This window comes from Triplophysa dalaica, chromosome 11 (genome assembly GCF_015846415.1).
Source record: "Triplophysa dalaica isolate WHDGS20190420 chromosome 11, ASM1584641v1, whole genome shotgun sequence".
Lineage (NCBI taxonomy): Eukaryota > Metazoa > Chordata > Actinopteri > Cypriniformes > Nemacheilidae > Triplophysa > Triplophysa dalaica.
This window is the reverse complement of record NC_079552.1, coordinates 8,997,316-9,020,433: the sequence shown is the minus strand read 5'-3', so window position 1 is coordinate 9,020,433 and position 23,118 is coordinate 8,997,316. Positions and strand designations below refer to the sequence as shown.

General features: G+C 37.7%; 1 protein-coding gene across 2 annotated transcripts; it reads left to right on the top strand.

The window, feature by feature from the left end:
* Positions 1 to 1,973: 1,973 nt before the first annotated feature.
* myofl (myoferlin like) lies at positions 1,974 to 22,820 on the top strand. Of its 2 annotated transcripts, none has more exons than XM_056760476.1 (53): positions 1,974 to 2,412; positions 3,158 to 3,213; positions 3,299 to 3,390; positions 5,873 to 5,981; positions 6,121 to 6,223; positions 7,000 to 7,166; positions 7,249 to 7,377; positions 7,732 to 7,794; positions 8,145 to 8,195; positions 8,342 to 8,372; positions 8,494 to 8,609; positions 9,066 to 9,192; positions 9,288 to 9,391; positions 9,464 to 9,532; positions 9,644 to 9,687; positions 9,859 to 9,938; positions 10,246 to 10,284; positions 10,442 to 10,566; positions 10,773 to 10,886; positions 11,013 to 11,190; positions 11,295 to 11,419; positions 11,514 to 11,623; positions 11,797 to 11,989; positions 12,149 to 12,304; positions 12,522 to 12,653; positions 12,753 to 12,916; positions 13,787 to 13,901; positions 14,176 to 14,278; positions 14,893 to 15,029; positions 15,165 to 15,329; positions 15,589 to 15,685; positions 16,299 to 16,376; positions 16,498 to 16,679; positions 16,870 to 17,028; positions 17,443 to 17,544; positions 17,621 to 17,782; positions 18,349 to 18,514; positions 18,675 to 18,748; positions 18,876 to 18,974; positions 19,085 to 19,213; positions 19,728 to 19,883; positions 19,973 to 20,064; positions 20,156 to 20,326; positions 20,411 to 20,559; positions 20,646 to 20,785; positions 20,877 to 20,965; positions 21,046 to 21,141; positions 21,266 to 21,407; positions 21,484 to 21,583; positions 21,709 to 21,887; positions 21,984 to 22,093; positions 22,178 to 22,325; positions 22,424 to 22,820. In XM_056760476.1, exons 1-53 carry the CDS (start codon positions 2,325 to 2,327, stop codon positions 22,457 to 22,459), a joined length of 6,141 nt encoding a protein of 2,046 aa, XP_056616454.1. In that variant the 5' UTR covers positions 1,974 to 2,324; the 3' UTR covers positions 22,460 to 22,820. The 2 variants fall into 2 exon arrangements, with proteins under 2 accessions (XP_056616454.1, XP_056616453.1); XM_056760475.1 differs by having other exon boundaries at positions 6,997 to 7,166.
* The last annotated feature ends 298 nt before the right edge of the window (positions 22,821 to 23,118 follow it).

Here is a 23,118-nt window from a genome sequence, read left to right as displayed (position 1 = left end):
GGATAGATATGTAATCAAATATTGCCTTCTGCTCTCTCTATCTATTCCATTTTCCCATGGAGCAATTCACAGACTCTTTTAGCACATAACTATACAGGAATAAATTGTCAGGCATGCATTCAATTCAATCCTATTATGACATTGTTCTGCACAGGAAGTTATTTTATTAGCTGAAGAATTATGTCTTGTAGATTTAGAATGTATTATTTCCCATGTGTTGCCTATCTGACATGTCTGACATATTCCCTGTGCATCTTATGACTGGGAAACCATCTTAATCGCACATTTATAACATTTAGCTTGACAATAATTACACGGCAAAAATAAGATTTTCAGTAATTTAACCGCATTAAATTACTGTAAATTGTCACTTAGCGCCATCTTCTGGTAGTTAAATGAACTAAAAATAAATCTAGCAATTAACGTTAAGTTTTCTGACGTAAATGTATTTTATAATATTGTTTTAATGGTTTATCACAAGATAAGCACGTCATCACCGACAGAATCTCGGTCCCTTTGCAAAGGCAATGTGTGTTATTTTTAAGTAAATTGATATATTTATTTATAATACAGCACTGAATCTCATTTCTGTATGAGTTGTGATATAGGCTACTTATATATGAATAAATCATCTCAGTATCCCCTTAAACATGAATTAACAGTTTAACTATATTTAATTTGAATTGTATTCATTAATAGAAACCCTATATGCAGTGTAGTCAAAAACAATGAACATTGAACTATTGAACAGTACAAAATCTAGTACTAGTACTGCATTAATGGTAGTAATAATAATGCCACTTCATGCCTGTAACTGAGATTGCCAATTAATATTTCTTAAATAGTTTAAAAGTAAATAGACTTAAATACTCCAGCACATTTTTGTTTAAATATTTATTGACCTTTTTTATTGAGCATGTTATTATTTTGATTGAAAGTTTATATATTATTAGGGATCAAACGAATCTGTAAGAAGAACTGCTTCAACTTCGTACATAGTTTACCTCAATACGCAGATCAAACAATAAGCGCGAGATGTTTGTCCCTACATGCGCTCCGTAGTCCGGTGTACATGGTTGTCAAGTGATCGTTTTAAAAGTTAGCAGCCTGCCCTTTATGTTCCTTTCCAGATATGTTTTGGGTTGTCTGCTGAATGTAACTCTCACAGTCTCCTGCCTAATTTTTGTGATGACCAAGAAACGATGAATTTGGTGTTAATTCAGACCTCCGATATATTTTAACAATTTAAGGCTCACAGTTGTAAAACAATATTAAATATAGTTTGAGGACCTTCCAGGCCCTCACATGCCAAGGCATAGGTACTCAGTCACCCATTCCCCCCACTTGCAACGCCCCTGTTGATTTATAATCGTCATCAGTCGTCTATCGCTGACGTTAGCTTTTGTCCTTATGATGTGATGGTCTTCATCATTTACCTCGTTAGTATAAATGAAACATATTTGGAATAATAAAAAAGCTCAGCTCTTAAACAAAAGCTTTCCTGTAGCTCAGTGGTGAGAGCAATGCGTTACTAACGCAAGGTTGTGGGTTCGATCTCAGGGGATTTACAAAAACCTCTGTAAAATGTATAGGATAAAGCAATGTAAGTCGCTTTGGATAAAGGCGTCTGCTAAATGCCTAAATGTAAAAATAACCATATATATTTTTTCTTTGTAGTAAAACAATAACCGTTAATTTGTAGTATATTCTAACAAAAATGAACCACTTCAACATACATAAAACCATGGACAAGGGAACGTATGATAAGTGTAAATTAAACATGCCGCCACTTGGTGGAGCCTGGACACCAAAAATATATTATTCAAATGAGTTTGTTAGTTTTGTATGTACAGACAAAGCATTATTTGTCTGCTGATATTAGGTTCGTGCTCTCTATTTCTGGTAGCAGTTGATTTATCATTAATAGATGTGTCTATCTCTACCGTTTCCTATGATCACTATTCATCCAGCCCCCAACGCCACATCACCAGAGATCAAATCTGGGTCTGACTCACCGTGTTCTTTTTAGTTCCTTGGTCTAGGATTACATCTATTATTGAAAACAGCAAACAACCAAAAAGAGAGTATTAAGATATTAGTGTTAGTCTGGTGTAATGAATAGCCACATTTTTTAAACTGAAGACACGTTAAAACGTTCTTTATAAAAAGGCAAAGGTGGTTAGTTGAAGGTGGACTGCGCGTTGTGTTGTTCCTCCTCTCACTCATTCTGCGCTTGCTCTTCTGGTCAATGCATCTGCTCTCGGTGAAAATTATAAGTTAACTCCATGTCTTCTGTGCATCCATAAATCGCAATATTTGGCAACATGTTGAGGGTGGTAGTTGAATCCGCCAAAGGAATTCCCAAAAAGACACTTGGACTTCCAGATCCCATAGCGACAGTTATTTTTAAAGGTAAGTTTTAGAACGTCCCTTTTCTCTACAGTAAGTGAATGTCTCGTTATGCTTTTTTTGTTACTCTTATAGGATAAAGCAGAAATTTAAGAAGTTTAACTTTTGTAGGATACCGAGGTCGGTGTGTATTTTATATATCTTTACATTTACGCATTTGGCAGACGCTTTTAGCCAAAGGGACTTACATTGCATCAATCCTATACATTTGCTACTAAATATGTTCAATCCCCTGGGATCGAACCCACGACCTTGGCGTTGTTAGCGCCATGCGCTTACCACTGAGATACAAGAATCTTATAAGAAAATCTATTTGGTACTTTAAACGTTGTCTTTCAACATTCAGCATTACATGTATTATAGCATATGGAATCTATCAGTTTGTGTTGTGCCATTGTTTGCATGAAAAGAAAAGCAGATGTCCTTATAAGGGATTGGAATGACCTATCATTAAGGGATATTCTCTCTCTCTCTCTCTCTCTCTCTCTCTCTCTCTCACTCTGTTGGAAATGACAAAAACGTGCAGTTGTTATATACTTTGAGAAGCTATTTCTGTAAATCTAACTAAAAGTGCTATTGAAACTGTACAATACTGTATAAACATACATTTCAAAGTATTAAAAAGTTAAAATATGATGCATTCATGCTTTGAAATCATACAACTCATAGGTTGCTTTGTTATAATAGTTTTGGAGACTTGACAGTTTTGAACTTTCGAGCGCAAACTCATGAAATTTTTATTCTTTAGGTGAAAAAAAGAAAACAAAAACAATTGACAGTGAATTAAATCCTGTATGGAATGAGGTCAGTGATATTTCCCCTCTTTTTTTTGCTAGCATCATTTATTACTTTATATACTTGGATCATTCACTTTCTTTTCTTGTCTCAGATCATTGAGTTTGATTTGAAAGGTTCCCCTTTGGATTCTTCCTCATTCGTTGATGTGGTTGTGAAAGACTATGAAACCATCGGAAAACACAAGTATGTACAGTTGTCGGCACCCATCACTGATTCACATGCTTTTCTACATTTAATAAGACCATAGCCCCTACAAATATGAACCATAGTTTTACTATGAAAGAACATGACCACAAATTAACCATGGTTTCACTTAATCATAGTTACGGTAGTCATATTTTGAAAGGTAATAGTTTATCAATGTTATATCACTGGAGTTGAAATCACCCTAATTTTATACAAAGGGGGCGGGGAGTAATAGTCTAGCTGAGAAAAGAAAACTATTGAAACCCTCATTGCCACACCCAAACCCCTTGTCTAAACTTGCTATACTAAGTTATGTGAGGTGAGAAATGCTGGACAATATGAAGTTAGACTGCAGGTTCACAATGTGTCCTTTTCAAACCTTCCCTTATATTTACATGCGATTGATAATTTGAGCTTTTGCTTTTAATATGATTTTTTATTTCTAAAGTGAAGTTATATACAGAAGCTATATTATTGCTTAGTAGGTCAGAATTAACTGCACTTAATAGAGAGCAGAGGGGCGCTTTTTCCCTCATTGTCTTCATTTTCCAAGTTTTATGTCTGTCACGATAATGGTGTTTCCATGAGTCACACCAGAGACGTTCTGGAGTGGGTTTGTGTTGAGGTTGACGGACTCATACTCATGCACATGTTGGCACATTCTCACTGGAGTATTGTTCTCTGTTGTCACAGGCTGGAGAATAACATAGCAACAAAATGAAGAAACAGGGTAATGCGTGTGATAACGTGTTTAGTTTGATTTTGGATTTTCTTGCATAGCTGCCTAAACGCTGTTGAGACACCATATTACTTACACACATATTGGAATGATAATCTCTTCTGTTCAGTTGTTCCCACCTGGCTTTGGCCCACAGTATGGGATTTTGAAGTTATCTTATAGGGTAACTTTGGGGGAAGTGCCATATTTTACAAGGTTTTAGCATAGTTTCATGAGTCATAAATTAAACCCTGAGTTCTGTTTTTTCTCTTTTGGATTGAAGACTGCAGTGACTGTTTCAATAGGAATAGTTGTATTTTTGACGGGAAAGAGCAATGGTTTAGCATCTAAAATCATAATTAGTTTAAATATTCTATTATTGTTTTCCAAACCCATCAGGTAATACCAGCAGCCTCTGCAGTATGTGTCTAAAGTAACAATATAATATAAAGGAATTAACTGCTCTATGAGAAACATTAGTGAATTTGGTTTAAACAACCCCAACCCATGATGCCCTTGTACTAACAAATCCTAGTGTCAGATTATTTGGTGATATCAGTCTAAGATTTGAAACTCTCAGGTTTGTCATCGCACGATGCTACTGTATCATACTTTCATCATAAATACAATGGGTTTTGAAAGATGATGTTGTTTGTTGTGTGTATGTCTGTCATGTCAATTATTTACATTGTGGTCTTAGTCACATGCCAGTGTGTCAGGATAACTCTTAAAGGAACAGTTCACACAGAATGGAAAAATCTGTCTCACGCTTATTTTCTCACCCTTAATTTCTTCCAAATCTGTAAACATTTCTTTCAAACAGTTCTTGTCCACCATCAGTTACCGTAGTAGGAAAAAAACATTTCTTTGTTCTGTTGAAGAATGGAGGAAAGCAAACAGTTCGGGGGCACTTTTGAGTTATCATTTTTCCTACTACTGTAGGTGGTCAGTGGTGGCCAAGAACTGTTTGGTTACAAGCATTCTTCCAAATATCCTTCTCTGTGTTCATCTGAACAAAGAAATCTATAAAGATTTGGAACAACTTGAGGGTGAGTAAATTATTTTTCTTTTTGGGTGAACTGTCCCTTTAACAGGCAGTCCCCCAAATCTGTTTGCTTTTGTCCTCTCTGCCTGGCAAATAATATGTCAGTGGTGTGGTGTAATTACAAACAGCTGGAATTCTCCACTGATTCCATCTCAAAGCTCTTTCCAAGGTCATATAAGAACTCCACTGGTTCTGCTGTACTGTATCGCTTTAAGTAGGGACTGTCATGGAAAACAAGATTTTTCTTCAAGTAAATAGAAATAGTTTGCACAATATGGAAATCTGTGAAATACAGTACACTCACAACGCAATGCTTTCATCAGCCATGAAAAATATTGCATGTCTTAATGTTAATCATTGCCCCATGTGTTGAAATGTGGTGGTTCATCTCAACTAACATTTTTCCAAGAGCTGAATCACCAGGCATTGCAGAACTACTCTGGTCTATTCCAGGTGTGTGTGTTAGCTGTGCATGAAAGTTATGACTGATGTTGCGAAAAACTGAAGTGAAACAACATAATGTAATGTATGTTGCTAAAACACTAATCTATGTAAACCGGTCCTAGAATAACAGTATATCAGATTGATGTTGAATAATAAAAGGTGGAAGTGGAACTTTTCATACAATTATATGCTGTTTGTACGTACTAGAACAAAAGCACAGAGTTTCGTAAGCCATGTGTGAAATTGAAAATCAAGTATGTTCTGTTTTGTAGATTTATCGGTTCTGCAAAGATCTCTCTCAAGGATTTGGCTTCTGGTCAGGCTAGATCTCTTCCTTCAAAGAGTTTTCCTCTAATCAATGAGAAAAAGCAGGATATTGGGGTAATTATGATCAAATTGAACAAAGAATAATAATGTGTACCAACTTATACTATATATTGGCCAAATTAAAATGGCTTCAAATGATCAGCTTTAGATTGTACAATATTGTAATTCCACGTCTCTACATTCTCTACTTTAGGCAGCTATCAACATTACGATTGGTTATGAGCCTCCCGCAAGTACTGTCCCAAACCCAAATAATCTCGGAGGAGGAGACGGATCTGTCGCTGGAGAAACTGGAGGTCATTATATTTTGCTCTCACTGTTTCTTTTTTTATGTTACGTCATTCGGGTTGGACTGCCCTACAGAGATGCAGGAAGAATGTTGCTGTTTGTGTTTACTTGGAACGCATGGAAATGAATGATGCAAATGAGATACAGGAGACACGAAGCGCTCAAAACACAAAGGATACTCAACCAGTTTTGTTCTGTAGACAATTAATATATATATATATATACAGTATATATATATATATATATATATATATATATATATAATATATACAAATAATTTGTAATGCAGAACAAAGGGGACATCCGAAATATAAAAGTCATAAAAAAGAAAGACACTTTTTTCACATACTATGTTTACATTGCAATACTCAGTTTTCAATCCACCTGGAAAAATAGTTCGTAACACCTGCTTTTAGCATGTTGACATAATATGTCTTAGAAGTTACTAGTTACTTTACTTATAAGGGTCAGTTAGCAAAATACCCTGTTTATTTAAACCTGTTTAGGAGTCAGATAGGTGAAAGAACTTTATTAAAATCCTAAAATAAAGTATAACACTAAAATATTATTGATTCACCTCAACTAGAACGAATAAAGGAGTTTTTAGTTACGCTCTTATTCTGTACATCGTTTTTTACTTACAATATTTATTTATCTATTGATTACCTGCATTAGTTGATAAGTTGCCGTGTGTTGCATTTAGGCCAAGTTACTTTTTTTTACAGATACTTTTGTAAACAAATGTTAGTATGCTATGTATATTTGTTTGCTTCGCTATCAGCAGGTGAAGAGGAGAAAGGTGTGGACAGTGATGAAGATGTTACAGATGGGGCTGAACCTGGAGCACCTGGCGGCTCTCCCTCTGGACAGCCCGGGAAAGACTCAAAAAAGGTGATTCGTACAACTCGAAAGAGACAAAGAACTTTGGCGAACAAACCGCAGGACTTTCAGGTACATTATGTCTTGATATTGTTACATTTCTTATCTGATAACTTCTGGGATTTCAAGCAAATGCAATGTTATTGTAAATTAGATCCGTGTCCGAGTCATTGAGGGTCGGCAGTTGCCTGGCAACAACATAAAGCCGGTTGTCAAAGTATGTGTATGCGGTCAGACCCACAGAACAAGAGTCAGAAGAGGAAACAATCCATTCTTTGATGAGGTATGTATGAGTATATTTGTTGCCTCTTGTTGAACATTTTACTTCATCGTTGGTCAACAAATATTTTACCTAGATAGATTCCCTCTCTTTCTCTGGACTTTTTTATCGCTTTCTTCTCCTCGGCTCTGTCTGCACCTGTTAAAATCTGGTGTCCCTCTTCCTTCCTTTAGCCCTGATATTTCTGTCCTACTCTCACCTGCCTCAGTGAGTTTACAATCTCTTAACCTCACAGACATGTTCTGACGAGAGATTTGCGCTGAAACCACTTCTATTCGCATTTGGCGGTTTGCAGTGCAAGTTATTATGTGGTCCACTGTGTTTTGAACATTATATAATTTAGTTGTTTTTCCACAGATTTTCTTCTATAATGTCAACATGCTGCCCTCCGAGCTTTTCGATGAGAGCATCATGATCCGGGTAGGATAGATATTGGGATATTACACAACACGGCAACACAAATAGGATATGTTCATGAATGAGGTTTCCTGGAGCAACAACCAATCATAGCCCCAACCTTTTCCCTAGCTATAAAACCAAAGCCCACTGATTGGTCGATGGGAATAAAGATCCAGGAGCATATCCTACTTGAGGAAACCACTTTAGGTGGCATTTAGATGTCAATTCACTCCATTACATTTGTGTCTATCCATACGTGTCTATATATCAGTTACATACAGTATATTAGATATAGCTATACTCATGTCTATATATCAGTTAGACTTTATCTAATGTTTTGACCCTAGCTGATCTTCCATTCTTAAATCTAGGTGTACAATGCCTACTCTCTGAGAGCAGACAGTCTCATGGGGGAGTTTAAGGTACACTATACCTGTTCCATACAATCCAAAATACCTATAGTGGATGTATAATTCTATGTTTATTTTCAAGCAATTATAAACATTTAGAGTAGAATCGAGTTCTTTAATGTACTATGTTTTCTTATAAACCTTTGTCTCAAACACAGCTGGATGTCGGCTATATCTACGATGAACCTGGTATGTAAACAGATTGACTGATGCGAAGTAACTAAACTGTGTTAAACTATGCAAAATATTTGATCTTTAAAGTTGGTGTTTTATTGACATACATTATGTGTGGTACGTGTGGTGTGAACAGGTCATGCAGTAATGAGAAAGTGGCTGTTGCTAAGCGACACTGATGACTCCAGCTCTGGAGCCAAAGGTTACCTGAAAGTTAGCATGTTCGTAGTTGGAACCGGAGATGAGCCTCCGGTAAGTCTCAAAGCATACAGCACGCAACTCTCAAGTTTCAAGAAGTTTGTTGGTTTGCAGCTAGTTTTCATGCTCTTTTGAATTGAATTGTAGTCAGCCAAAATATAAAACACAATTAAAAGTCAAAATGCAAAAAAATATTGTGTTTTTTAATGGTGATGAAATGTTTTTCTCCAACGATCAGTGCATCTGACACTTTTTAAGGGAAATTCATGAGTTTACATGGTAATTGAAAATGCATTTGGCTTACTATTACAATAGTTTGGACATTGGGACATTGTAAATAAACTATTAATTCTCTCTGGAGAAATACATGTGATATTAGAAACACAGGCCTACTACTAAGTGTCCTTTCTGAAGACCACTATAATATAATGCACTAAAACTTTTGATTTCAAATCACAATTAGCATCTCATGTTATCAAGTTTTTGTGGCATTGATGACTTTTTGATCAGGTTGAAAAAAGAGATGGGAATGAGGAACAGGATGACATTGAAAGCAACTTGCTGCTGCCGGCGGGAGTCGCTCTGCGTATGGCTACACTCAGTCTGAAAATCTACCGCGGAGAAGACCTGCCACAGAGTAATCCTGACAAACACACAGCTGACTTTCTGTTTACTGACTTTGTCTGTCTTATTTCCGCCGGTAACATTCTTCCATTCCCGTATCACTTGCAGTGGATGATGCGTTTGCCCAGACAGTAAAGAGCATATTTGGTGGAACAGATGACAAGAAAAATTTGGTGGATCCTTTTCTAGAAGTCAGTTTTGCTGGCAAAAAGGTAAATCAAAGGATTGAAGTTTATTGTTGAAGAGCTAAAAACGTGATGATGACTTGCTTTTTCTGCATAAAGGTTTGCACGAAGATTGTAGAGAAGAATGCCAATCCAGAGTGGAACCAGCTTATTCACCTGCAGGTCAAGGTACTGTAGGAAGAGTTAAAGCCCATTATCAGCTGACAAATACAGTACATTATCAATTTAAAAGGACTATAATCATTTTCATTAAGGAGAATAATGTCTCTTCTTTCTTAGTTTCCATCGATGTGTGAACGCATCAAGCTCACGCTATTTGACTGGTAGGTCACTGTCTGATCTGACATACAGTATATATAAATAAATCTCAATATTCCTTGACATTGTTGGAGCTGTGGCATAGCAGTTTACCTATGGTGCTGGTTTTTCTGAATTTGAGTCTTGCTTGTGTCATTTTCTAAAAAAATTCATTCTGCTAATCGACTCTTTCACAGGGATCGGCTGTCAAGGAATGATGTTATTGGGACCACTTTCCTGAATCTGACAAAAATAGCATCATCTGGGGGAGAAGGGGGTAGGGTTTTCCCATTAACATCTCATAAGATTCAGGTCCACAATGAATGCACAAAATTATAAAAAAATTGTCTTTGGTGAGTTTTGGTAGGTGAGGAGAAAAATTTGTTTTGAGGACAGATTGAAAAATATGTATGTTCTTTAGATGTCTCAATATGCCCACCCTATTTGGTGTGTCAGTTTAATATTGGGCCCTGAGTACATGTGACGTGTTTTTACTTCTTTTATTGTTGTTTTATTGTTTATAAAAAAGCAGCTCTTGAAACTTCACTTTCAAACAATCTATGTACTCTGTCCTTCTTCACCAGAATTGACACCAGAGAATGGTCTGCCTTCTTCCTTTAACGGTATTGTAACTATTCTGGCTATGAATTTTTTTTCCATGTCATACATCACCTTTAACTCATACAATCTTTGCTGTCATATGTAACATATGTTTCAAATAAATCTAAATATATTTAAGAACTTTTTATTGTGTTCATATACTGCTTGTATCTTTTCCAGCGGACACTGCCAACTCTGAGATTGGCTTTCTTCCTTCTTTCGGTCCATGTTTTGTGAACCTATATGGAAGTCCGAGAGAATTTACTGGGCTTCCTGACCCATTTGAGGAGCTGAACTGCGGAAAGGTGAGGGCTGTGAAGAAATATGCTGGGAAAGAAAACATCATTGCGACACCTTTGCTTTCAAGATAATATTGTTATTCAGTGTTTGCTTTGCATAAAGAATTCCAGCAAACATTGCACAGGCAGCCTTTCACGTTTATACTGTCAGTTTTCTGTTGCGCAATCTGCGGCATCTGTCAAATGTTTTACAGTCAGCATGTGTGTTGTAGGGTGAAGGGGTGGCGTATCGAGGGAGGGTTTTGATCGAGCTTTCTACTCAACTGGAGAACAAAACTGAGGAGAAGGTGGAAGAGATTTCAAACGATGACATTTTGGTGGCTCAGGTAACGGCAAGCATGTCCCATTTTTTTCCATCGTCCAAATATATGACCGTTTCCGGACAGAACTAGGACATTATTTTCCCAGAAGCGGGTTCTTAAACGTCTTGTTTTATGTACCTTACTGTGCAGAAATACCAGCGCAGAAGGAAATATTCTCTATGTGCAGTGTTCCACAGTGCATGTATGCTTCAAGAACCAGGTGAACCGATTCAGTTTGAGGTCAGCTTTGGAAACTATGGGAATAAACTGGACTCCACCTGCAAACCTCTTGCCTCCACCACTCAGTTAGGCTGTGCTGTATTTGATGGTGAGTCAAAAAGAGATGTTCTCAGAACACAAATAGCCATGACTCATACAAATAATAAAAACATCAAAACCTTTGCTCATGGAATTTTGTGTTCTTTTATAAAGGAAATCACTATTATTACTTGCCCTGGGCTGATTCTAAGCCTGTTGTGATCCTCACGTCTTTCTGGGAGGACATCAACCATCGCTTGGATGCAGTGAACATCATTCTATATATTGCTGACCGGCTGGTATAATTTTAATGCAGTTAAATTGTGACATTTCAACATTTTAGCAAATGGATTTGACAAAAGAAATGACATCATTTGTATGTGTTTCCTCTAGCAATCAAACATCACCTCTCTGAAGACGGCCATTCTGGCTAAAGTGTCGGACTCTCGTCTAGCTGAGATCTGGCTGAAACTCATCACTCAACTCATTGATGACCTCACCAGGTAAATCAGAGACGACAGATTCTCTTTTTTTGTTTGTAAAACCTTTTATTATTCAGCATTTCTAACACATCTTCTTTTCTTCATGAAACACAAGAGGAGAAATGTTAAAGAATGTGTACCTTTTACAATGAAAGCCAAAGGGGACTGATGCTCTTTGATGCTGTTGCTATTAGTTACAGTGTACCAGATCTGGAGGGCAAGCCGAACCTGACAGTGCTCGATATTCAGATCAAGAATCTGCGTGACAAAACCATGGCAAGCATCCAGGATGCAGCCAATCGCATGAGAGACGAGGCTGTTGATGTTAAAGCCACCATGCCTGATATAGAGGACTGGCTGGAACGACTACAACAGCTCACAGAAGAGGTTTGCCTCTGAATCCTACCTCATTAGACACTAATCTGATCCTGTTGAATATATCTGTTCACACTGAAGAAGGAATTTTATAGTGCAATGATGTACAGTCCTGTTTATAACCAAAAGCCCCTTTGAAAATGAAGATGGTAACTTGAATTTCTGACACAGCCTCAGAACAGCATGCCTGATGTCATCATATGGATGCTAAGAGGAGAGAAACGTGTGGCTTATGCCCGCATCCCAGCCAATCAGGTGCTCTACTCAACCCACAATGATCAGGCCACCGGCAAGTACTGTGGCAGGACACAAAGTATCTTCCTACAGGTAAAGAGGAGAATTTCTTAATATCATACTGATGCCAGGATTCACTAGCTATTTGTAAATGCATTAAACATTTTAATACAATTCTTATAATAATATTTAAATTTGAATTATATTTACAGAAACATAGTCACTTCCTGATCCCAATCCCTCATCAATTCATTATAAATATTCGTGCCAGTAATCCTGAAGCAGATTAAATGTGCACTCGTTTTTATAGTATCCAATGGACAAAAACAAAGGTCTCAAGATTCCTGTGCAGCTGCGTGTGAACATGTGGCTGGGTCTGTCTGCACATGAGAAGAAATTCAACACCTTTGCAGAGGGAACATTCAGTGTATATGCAGAAATGGTACATTTTCTTTTTAATATAATATACCGTATGCCATGGTCTGTTGTGTGGATTTGCTGAGAAACACAGTTACACCCATTTTCTGTTCTTCTTTGCCAGTATGAGAACCAGGCTCAGGTGTTTGGGAAATGGGGAACCACAGGTCTGGTCGGCCGCCACAAGTTTTCAGATGTGACGGGGAAGGTGAAGTTAAAGCAGGAGCGTTTTATGCCTCCCCGGGCCTGGGAGTGGGAAGGAGACTGGATAGTTGACCCCGAGCGCTGGTGAGCTGATGATGTATGATAAATACCGTATGTGCATGAATTTCTAAACATCGTTCCTGTCGTGCAAACCTCATATTTTTTTTATAAAAGGGGTACTTTTCAGGGAATGGAAAAAAACAAAGTATTTTAAAGTTAAATATATTCAAAACACACAGACAAACGTAAGGGTGACCAATAGCAATGGTTTATGTAAAAAATTGAAATCACAAAATATAGAGATATGAGGTTTCCACCCGAAAGTGATTATAAATTTTGGTGGTTGGTATAATAATTATATTGATTATAAACTATAAAATGCTGATTTAAGCTACATTGCAAAGTAGATTTTTTGATAATATCTCTGGAATAATATTATTTTTCTTACAATAGTCTCAAACATTTTAAACATAATCTTGTTTAGTGTACTATTTACCAACGAAGAAACAATATATAACATAACTGGACATCATTTGAGAAACTTTATATTCAAGATATAAGTCAAAACAACCTATGGAGTTTTCCTTAAATAAAATAAAAAGTCCTGTAAAATCTTGTTTGTGTGTTACATGTAGTGTCTATTGAGCTCTTTGCACACAATCAAAGGAAACTTGGGTACCTGGCACATATCCAAAGTTGGTCTGATGTAACATAAACATAATCCTCTCGTAACCTCTCTGCCAGTCTGTGTCTGCTCTGTTTGTATATACCGTCAGCTCATTCTTCTCTTTTAGAGCTTCCCACACTGACCCCTCTCCCTACCCTGTACCGCGTCACGGCCTTGTCGGCATGTTTGAGTGTTTTGTGTGCGTGAATAAATAAAACAGAAAGCAGAAGTGAGGTTTATGTTGCCTGTCACCACCGCCCCATTAATACGTGATGTGTTTGACTCAGTCTGCTTACAGAGGCTGATGCGGGGCACTCCGAATTCACAGACGAGGTCTATCAAAACGAAACACGTTTCCCGGGGGGCGAATGGAAACCTGCGGCCGAACCCTACACTGATGTGGTGAGAGAAACATCCCGGCATTGCTAAAAAATATACTGCCACAGAAAAAGTTCCAAGTTAAAAGCTTCCATTTACATCTAGTAAATCTTCTTGTGAACTGGCTGTCTGCTGAATCCAGTCTGAATACTCACATTTGAGTTTTACATTTGAATGTTGAATGTAGTATGGAAATTGGAAGCAGTTGACTTTTTCCACTGGCCACATGGAAAGTTCACTGTTGGGTCAGTAGCAGGTAATGTTTTTCAAGTGACTTTAAGCGATTTGTTCTATGCAGAATGGAGAGAAAGCCCAGAGACCAGAGGAGTTTGAATGTCCACCAGGATGGCGTTGGGAAGACGAGTGGAATTTTGACATCAACAGGGCAGTGGATGAGAAAGGTCAGGAACTGGTATTCCTGAGATTAAACAATTGCAAAACACAGATAGATTTGGATGGAGTGAGTGCTTTATGCACATTAGTCTATCGCAGTGGAGTTTTAAAGTTTCCAAAAGGGAAACCAGAAACATTGAAACCAATTAAATGTCGTAAATTGGTATTTAAGTATCTGCACTTCTTTTAGGTCATTTTTAGATCATTTTATAGATAATGTTTTAAATCCGACTGTGATAATATGGATCATTAGGTTTTACTAGTGGCGAAAAGTCGACATTGGTTCACATAGAAGCTTATTCTGAACTATTCACTAAGACAGGAGGAGCCGTCTGACTGACATGCAAAACAATGAGTTTGTTTGGTTTTTATGTGCTGTTCAAACTATCCCTGAGTATCTCAGGGTTTCCAATGATATTTTTACCACAGTTATTGTGCGTGTGAAAGAACGTGTCTAACTACACAAAATGTGTTTGACAATATAGAGAAAATTGCATTAAATTAAAGCTTGTCATTAGTTGTCTTAGACTTTTTTATATATATTTATATAATATATATATAGGTATGCATCATAAATGATGTCTAATAAACATGTTTTTCCACTGTTTTTGTCGGATGCTAGGTTGGGAATATGGCATCACTATACCTCCTGATGATAAACCTAGGTCTTGGGTTGCTGCGGAGAAAATGTACCACATCCATCGCAGAAAAAGACTAGTTCGACCTCGTAAGAAAATAGCAGACGCGCCCACTCTCGAGGTAAGGGCATTTCATTACAGTTATTGTCTAAATTAATTCTTTTTTGCACCTGTACTGCAATTCAGGATCACTTCTGAATGCCTATCACTGTTTGTACTATGTACAATCACTGACTTAGGCACAATTTCCCAACAGAAGAAAGATTTAGGCGATGGCTGGGAATACTCATCCCTGATTGGCTGGAAATTCCACAGGAAGGAGCGCTCTTCAGACACGTTCCGCCGCAGACGCTGGAGGAGAAAAATGGCCCCGGCCAACATCGTGGGCCCGTCGGCTATCTTTAACCTGGAGGGGGCATTGGTTAGACCATTCATTTTTTTCAATGACTGTCAGACCTGAACATGATAATTTGATATTTGAAATATGTTTAACTTTGGTCATTGCATTAACTGAGGTAGAGGACAAACTTGGATTTATTGCTCATTTATTTATCCTTGACACGGGATCGACAGGATTACTGCTTGTTTATGTAACATTCCTGTGGTACATTGATGCATGAGCAAGATTAAGAATGACAAATCTCATTTCGTTTAGATCACAAACTGTTCTGTGCTTTTAGGGAATAGACGATGATGAGGACAGCAAGAAGGGCAGCAAGAAGGACACAGCTAAAATCTTTGGTGCCAGCACACCCACTGTGTTTTGCAGATTTGACAGTGAGTCATGTTTATTTGAGCCTGCTGATTAAAAGAATCTAAATTCCTCATACTGATTATATCTCTCAGAATAACACACCCCTCCTCTTCCCTTTTGAACATAAGTAAATAAATACAACACACATTGTACAAGCTAATATAAATACTGGAAGCTGCTGATTCATTAAATCAGAAAACAGGAAGAGGAAGCAGCCTATCTGTATTTCCAAAGAAGTTATTTAAAATTATAAAGTTATTTAAAATAGTTCTTCACAATGTGTTAAAGGAATACACAATTTCCCCACAATATACTCTCAGAAAAAAACTATAAAATAACAGCCTTATGCAAAGCATTCTGGGAACCAAAAAATAGGTTGATGAGGATTTCTGGTTCCCAGTATGCTTTGTATGTTATTTTATGTTGTAAGATTTAAAGTTAATTAAACTTTAAAAAAACTGTTGACAATAAATCAGATACATATACATCTACAATAATTTAATGGCAACCTGGTTGTTTCTCCAGAAATTCCACACAATGTAAGTTTATTATTGACTATACAGATTTGAGACATATACTAGGTCTGATACAACACAACCCACTTGATGTTTTACCCAAGCCACTGTGTCTCAACAGAGTCATCCATCTATCATCTCAGAGTCTATGTCTATCAAGCCAGGAACCTTCTTCCTATGGATAAAGACAGCTTTTCAGGCAAGTGATTTTTCATCTAAAATGAGTCATTAGCTCATTAATGCATTTCACCAGACATGAATTCCCATCACTTCAGCAGATGTGTTTTTAATGAATGATGGCTGATTGGTCCTCTGTTTAGATCCCTATGTCCACGTGTCCTTTTTGCACGTGAGCAAGACCACCGAGATAATCAAGTCCAACCTCAACCCCACATGGGACCAGACTCTCATTTTCGATGACATTGAAATCTACGGCGACCCTCAGAACATCGCTCATCACCCACCCAGTGTTGTTCTGGAAGTTTATGATAGTGACCAAGTGGTACGACTCTCTATTATTACGAATACTTAAGAACCAGGGATTCCAGATTAGTGGAGTGTGACGCAAATTGTCTATTATTATTTTAAAAAAACAATGAAGCCGTAAAATATAAGATAAACTCTCAGAAGATTGCGGAAGTACATTAATGATCGGTGTAATGATTTAATAATGAACTTTGGATGTATCGCAGGGAAAAGATGAATCTATGGGCAGATCTACGTATCTTCCGGTAGTGAAGCTCAATCCCGGGAACCCATTGATCCCGAAACTTCTCTGGTTCCCAATAACTATGAAAGGACGAAACGCTGGAGAGATGCTGGTAGCAGCAGAGCTCCTGCTTAAAGACAAGGTGCTTTGTTATATAAATATTTTGAGGACTTTAGATCAGAACGTAAGAATTTAGCGCAAATATTTGTGTCCTTCGCTCTGTCTTCTGCCTTCACAGTGGTCTCATAGTGACGCATGTAAATACTGTTTGTATCACAAGGTTGTCAGCAGTATCACAGGGCGTAGCCTCTATTTTTGTTACAGTTTTTTGTGTTAAATATAAGAGTTCTGTTTAATTGCACACCATTGTCAACTGTTCTGTACGTTTTTTGTTATGGTGACGAAACTACAGTATGGAGCATGGAGACATCCCAGTTCCACATTATTTAAAAGATACAAATAGCAGCTTTAACCAGTGACACATTAAAGGTGTCGCCTTAACCACATTACCATTCAGATTTGTTTATGCCCTATGTTGTTCATTTGTTGACCTCAGGCAAATGAATCTAACCTGCCACTGGTTCCACCTAGAAGAAGTGAGAATCTGTACATGGTTCCTCAAGGAATCAGGCCTGTGGTGCAGCTCACTGCTGTTGAGGTAAACCCCCGTCTTGTGGACATAATGGGTTGAAACCAAACAGAATAACTAAATGTGTTGTGATGCGTTGTGACAGATCCTGGCATGGGGTTTAAGAAACATGAAGCCATATCAGCTTGCTGCAGTGTCATCTCCCAGCCTTATAGTTGAATGCGGAGGGCACACGGTTCAAACTGGCATAATCAAGAACATCAAGAAAAGTCCAAACTTCCCAGGATCTGTCCTGTTCCTCAAAGTGGTATAGTATTCTCCTCATTCAAAGAATCTGCTATTTGCTTTAGAAAGCCTCTTTAAAGGGAAAGTTCAGCCAAAAATTACAATTCTGTCATGAATTACTCACTCAGTTTTTCCAAATCTGTATACATTTCTTTGTTTGGTTGAACACAGAGAAAGATATTTGAAGGAATGCTTGTAACCAAACAGCTCTTGGACTTCATAGACTACCATAATAGGAGGAAAAATTACAATGGTAGTCAAAAGTGCACCAGAACTGTTTGCTGTTCTACATTCTTCAACAGATCTTCTTTTGCGTTAAAACAGAACGAAAACAATAAAGTTATTTTTCCTACTATGGTAGTCAATGAAATCCAAGAAATCTTTGGTTGTAAGCATTCTTCTAAATATCTTCCTCTGTGTTCATCAGAACAAAGACATTTATACAGATTCGGAACGACTCAATGGGAAATAAATAATGACAGAATTTTTGTGAACTACTCCTTTACGATTTGTAATTTACAATGACGAAAAAATCAGATTTGCCAATAAAGTAAAAAAATGAAATCCTTAATATGTCTCTCTCTTCAGCTTCTCCCCAAAGATGAGATATATACTCCACCCATTGTGCTCAAGGTTATTGACCACAGGCCCTTTGGCCGAAAACCAGTTGTCGGACAATGTACAATACATTCCCTGGAGGAGTTTAGATGTGACCCTTACACAGTCAACACTGAGGTGGCAATGTCTGCCAAGGGTAAAGTCACATTCAAACCTATCCTTATTTATTGTCAATTGTATAAGAGTCTGCATAATATCTACAAAAATGTCTAGAAAAACAAAAAATTTGTCTAAAAATATCTAAATACAATCAGTTACCTTGTTAATGTTCTTTTTGTATATTATTTATATATCAGTGGCCATGATGTCAGCCGCTCCCAGAGATGTAGTCATTGATATGGGAGGTGGAATGCCCATCATTTCCAGACAGGTACAGTGAATAGATTTGAAGGACCAATTTTGCTTTGATAATTAATAATAATATAAGTAAGCCGTGCCGTCAAAGCTAAAAACCACTGCAGATGGATTGTAACATCTAAACCCAATTCTGGTTTTAGGAAGAAGACACGGTAGACTGGTGGAGTAAATTCTTCGCCTCCATTAATGAGCACGATAAGTGCGGCCCTTACCTCCAAAAGGGATATGACACATTAACAGTGAGTTTACCCGCCTGCTCTTACCATCCTGTTTGTATCCTGCCTGTGTTTCAAAGCAGATATGCCCATTGTTATTTAATGAACAGTGTTAAAAGCGTATGTTTTTATAGGTTTACGACACAGAGCTTGAGGCGGTTCCGGAATTTAGGGGCCTGACAGACTTCTGCAGTACATTCAGACTGCAAAGGGGGAAAACCGAGGATGATGATGACGACCCATCTGTGGTGGGAGAGTTTAAGGCAAGTCTGTGCCATGTGGTGCTCAGAAACCCGTAGCAATTCACCTAAACTTCCTTTGCTTTTCAATCGAGTGGCTTTTTTAAAAAGGGTGGTGGTTTCCTCATCATTAGGGATCTACACTGTTAACACAAACGTTGCAATTTGAAGTAGGGGATTGTGGAAACTCGAGAATTGCTCTTGTTATAAACTCATTCTTTAACCATTGTGACTTTACATAAGACTTAATCTCAAATTGTTTGGAATGTTCACTGGTGTATGGTAACATGTAATAATATAAACATTTTAAAAGCGTTTGCTAAATGGCAAGTTCCCAAGTGTGAAGGATTTAAAAAAAACTAGGAAAATAATGTTGCCTCAACGTGCTGAATGCTATAAATGATGCTAGATTGCCATCTGGTGGCCAAATAGAGTAACAACAAGGTCCTTCCTTAGTAAAAATGTACTAAGTACACTAAGTACACATGTACAAATGTACACAAATCATTTATCTGTGTGGTTTTGACTCTGTTCACAGGGGTCATTTCGAGTGTATCCCCTATCTGATGATCCAAGTGTGTCAGAACCACCAAGGGAATTTAGGGAGTTGCCTGAGAGTCGCCCTCAGGAGTGCTTGGTCAGAATTTACATCATACGCTGCGTTGACCTTCAGCCCAAAGACAACAATGGCATGGTGAGAGTTTGTACACAAAACATCCCATAATGCAGCTTTTAATGGGCACATCTTTAAAATTGAACATATATTCTTTGCCTTTTATCAAGTGTGATCCGTACATAAAGATTACATTGGGGAAGAAAACGATTGATGACAGAGATCACTACAAACCAAACACCTTGAATCCAGATTTTGGAAGGTTAGCATGGAGTTGTTTGTGACGGAATCAGATGTTGTGTATTTGTAATTCAGAGATATTTACAGCGTTTTCATGTTCTGTATGTTCGTAGACTGTTTGAATTGAGCTGCTATATCCCTCAAGACAAAGATTTGAAGATTTCCGTCTTTGACTTTGACCTGCTCAGTGCTGATGAGAAGGTGGGAGAAACAGTGATAGACCTTGAGAACCGACTTCTGTCTCGGTTTGGCTCTCACTGTGGCATACCCAAATCTTACTGCATGTACGTAATCATTTCACTAGTAGTCATTTTACAATAAAATTTCGATCATGTGACACATGTGTCTTACGAATATGTGTGAAACAGATCTGGAGTGAACCAGTGGAGGGACCAACTCAAACCATCTCAGATCCTACAGAATCTAGCCAGAATGAGAGGAATTGCTGCTCCTCACATTGCAGATGATGGTAGTTTTCTGTCTTTTGGAGGAAAAGAGTACAGACTTGCTGAACTGGGTATGTTCATAAACCATTAGACCGGACATCATACATATAACTGAATATGAACTGACATTTTTGTGTGCATGCCACTTTGCTCATAGAGGCCAATAAAAGCATCCACCCACACCTGGGCCCACCTAAGGAGCGAATCTGCCTTCATGTTTTGAGAAGGCAAGGCCTCGTACCCGAGCATGTGGAGAACAGGACTCTGTTCAGCACCTACCAGCCCACTCTATCTCAGGTCGGCCCTATGATCTCAGCTCTTTTGAAACATATGCAGGTATACAACAATGTTATCCTAATGTGTCTCTCGCGTTGACTTTTCTTTGCAGGGTAAAATTCAGATGTGGGTTGAAATATTTCCGAAAAGCCTTGGTTTTCCCGGACCTGTTTGCCAAATCAATCCTCGCAAACCAAAAAAGTACAGTCTACTTTTTCCTCACACTGTAACCTCTTTGAATGACTGTGTATGTTGTTCTAAAGCGTTTGCCTTCATTGAAGATATTTCCTGCGAGCCATCGTTTGGAACACGACTGAAGTCATTCTGGATGAGACCAGCATCACAGGAGAAAACATGAGTGACATCTATGTGAAAGGGTAATCGCTTATCTAGATATAAAATCTTCTGTGTCAATGGACTTATTGTATAACCACTGTATTTAATTCGTAAACCTGTTGGTGTATACGTGAGCCATGCATTAGGTATTATATGTATTCACAGGTGGATGCCGGGCATGGACGAAGACAAGCAAAAAACTGACGTCCATTACAGGTCTCTAGATGGAGATGGAAATTTCAACTGGAGATTTGTCTTTGGCTTTGAATATCTGCCGGCAGAACAATTGTGTCTTGTGTCTAGAAAGGTTGGTGCTTTAGACAATGTGTTAAACAAATAATAGTGTTTAGTATTTACAACAAACCTTGTGTATTGATTTTAAGGAGCACTTTTGGAATCTCGACAAAACCGAGTTCAGGATCCCTCCCAAACTGACTATTCAGATCTGGGACAATGACAAGTTCTCTTTGGATGATTACTTAGGTGAATATTATGGTTCAAATTAACATACATAGCAACCAAATTGTTCAGCTCTCTGTATTAAAGAAAAAAGTTTTGGAGCACATTTTTCCAAATTTGAATTTCTGATAGCACGCTTTCTCAAACAGGCACAGTTGAGTTGGATCTGCTTCATCTTATTCCCCCATCTAAGACCCCTGAGAAGTGCAGTTTAAGCATGCTAACACAAACAGGCAAGAGCCTTCCCCCAACATCACTCTTCTCCCAGAAGTCAGTGAGAGGGTGGTGGCCATGTGCCATGGAACAGGATGGCAAAAAAACCCTGGCAGTAAGTCCAGCTTTCAAGCGTATAATGGTGATGCACATACAGTGTGCTTTGTAAAGTAGTACATCACGTTGATTATGCTCATTGTATTTGTGTCAGGGTAAAGTGGAGATGACTCTAGAAGTGGTGGAGGAGAAGGAGGTTGAGGAGAGGCCAGCCGGGAAGGGAAGAGATGAACCCAACATGAACCCCAAACTTGATCTTCCAAAGTATAAGAATATCATACTTTTAGTCTTTAAGGAACTGATTGATTAGATGACGTGACAGTAACATGTTTTAATGTATTTCAACAGCCGGCCAGATACGTCCTTCTTTTGGTTCACAAGTCCTTGTAAGACCTTGAAGTTCATTGTATGGCGCAAATTCAAATGGATCTTTATTGGAATCCTCATTCTCTCACTGGTGATTCTGTTTCTTGGGATCCTCTTGTACTCCTTCCCTGTAAGTCTTAAAAACCAATCAATTATCACTTAATTACATTGTAAAGTATATCATTGTATCTTGTGCATTGGTTTAACACATCTTTTGTATTCTTTTAGAACTACATCTCCATGAAAATCGTGAGGCCGTTTTAATAGGAGAATTTTGAATATTGGTGAATCAACCAGCGATATGACATAGTCAACAGTGAACCTGTTTTTAGGCATTTCTTGTTTTTACTCCAGACTTGAATGGCAAGTCTATTTTAAAGGCTATTATTCTCCTTTGGGGACTACACTGGGTTAGTGGTATACAACACTGCAAGAAGTTGCACAATGTTCACTTGATATATTTTCGAAATAATGCAAAAGGTGGATTTCATTTTTTTGTTTCAATGTTTTGGTTTTGTATATTTATCCTGTTCATATATAGTAGGCTAGTATTTGCATTTTCAAATGGATGTTGATGCATCCATTCCTTTGTTGTTTATTGTTCATTAAACGATTGTTTCTTGTATTTTGTACCCTTTATTTACACAGTAGCTGCCGCACTAAAAATACACTTGTTAATATGTTATAATAATTAAATAATTCTGTCAATAGATCGGTATATAATACAGTAAAAGTTTACTCATTAGGTTTCCGTGTTACATTCAAAGGTTTCACATTTTTGAAACGATGATGGTGAAATGGGTAAAAAAAAAATCTTAAAAATCACTTTATTATATTAAACGTAGGGTGGCGCACTATGACCGGCTGTCACGGATATCAACACACAAAGTTGCAGTACACAATGAATGTATATTTTTGAAACA

Coding starts and splice junctions, on each gene's coding strand:
- myofl (XM_056760475.1), top strand. CDS start 2,325: ATGTTGAGGGTGGTAGTTGAATCCGCCAAAGGAATTCCCAAAAAGACA. Junction 9,392..9,463: donor TCAGTTTTGCTGGCAAAAAG/GTAAATCAAAGG, acceptor TTCTGCATAAAG/GTTTGCACGAAGATTGTAGA. Junction 18,515..18,674: donor GGTGGCAATGTCTGCCAAGG/GTAAAGTCACAT, acceptor TTTATATATCAG/TGGCCATGATGTCAGCCGCT.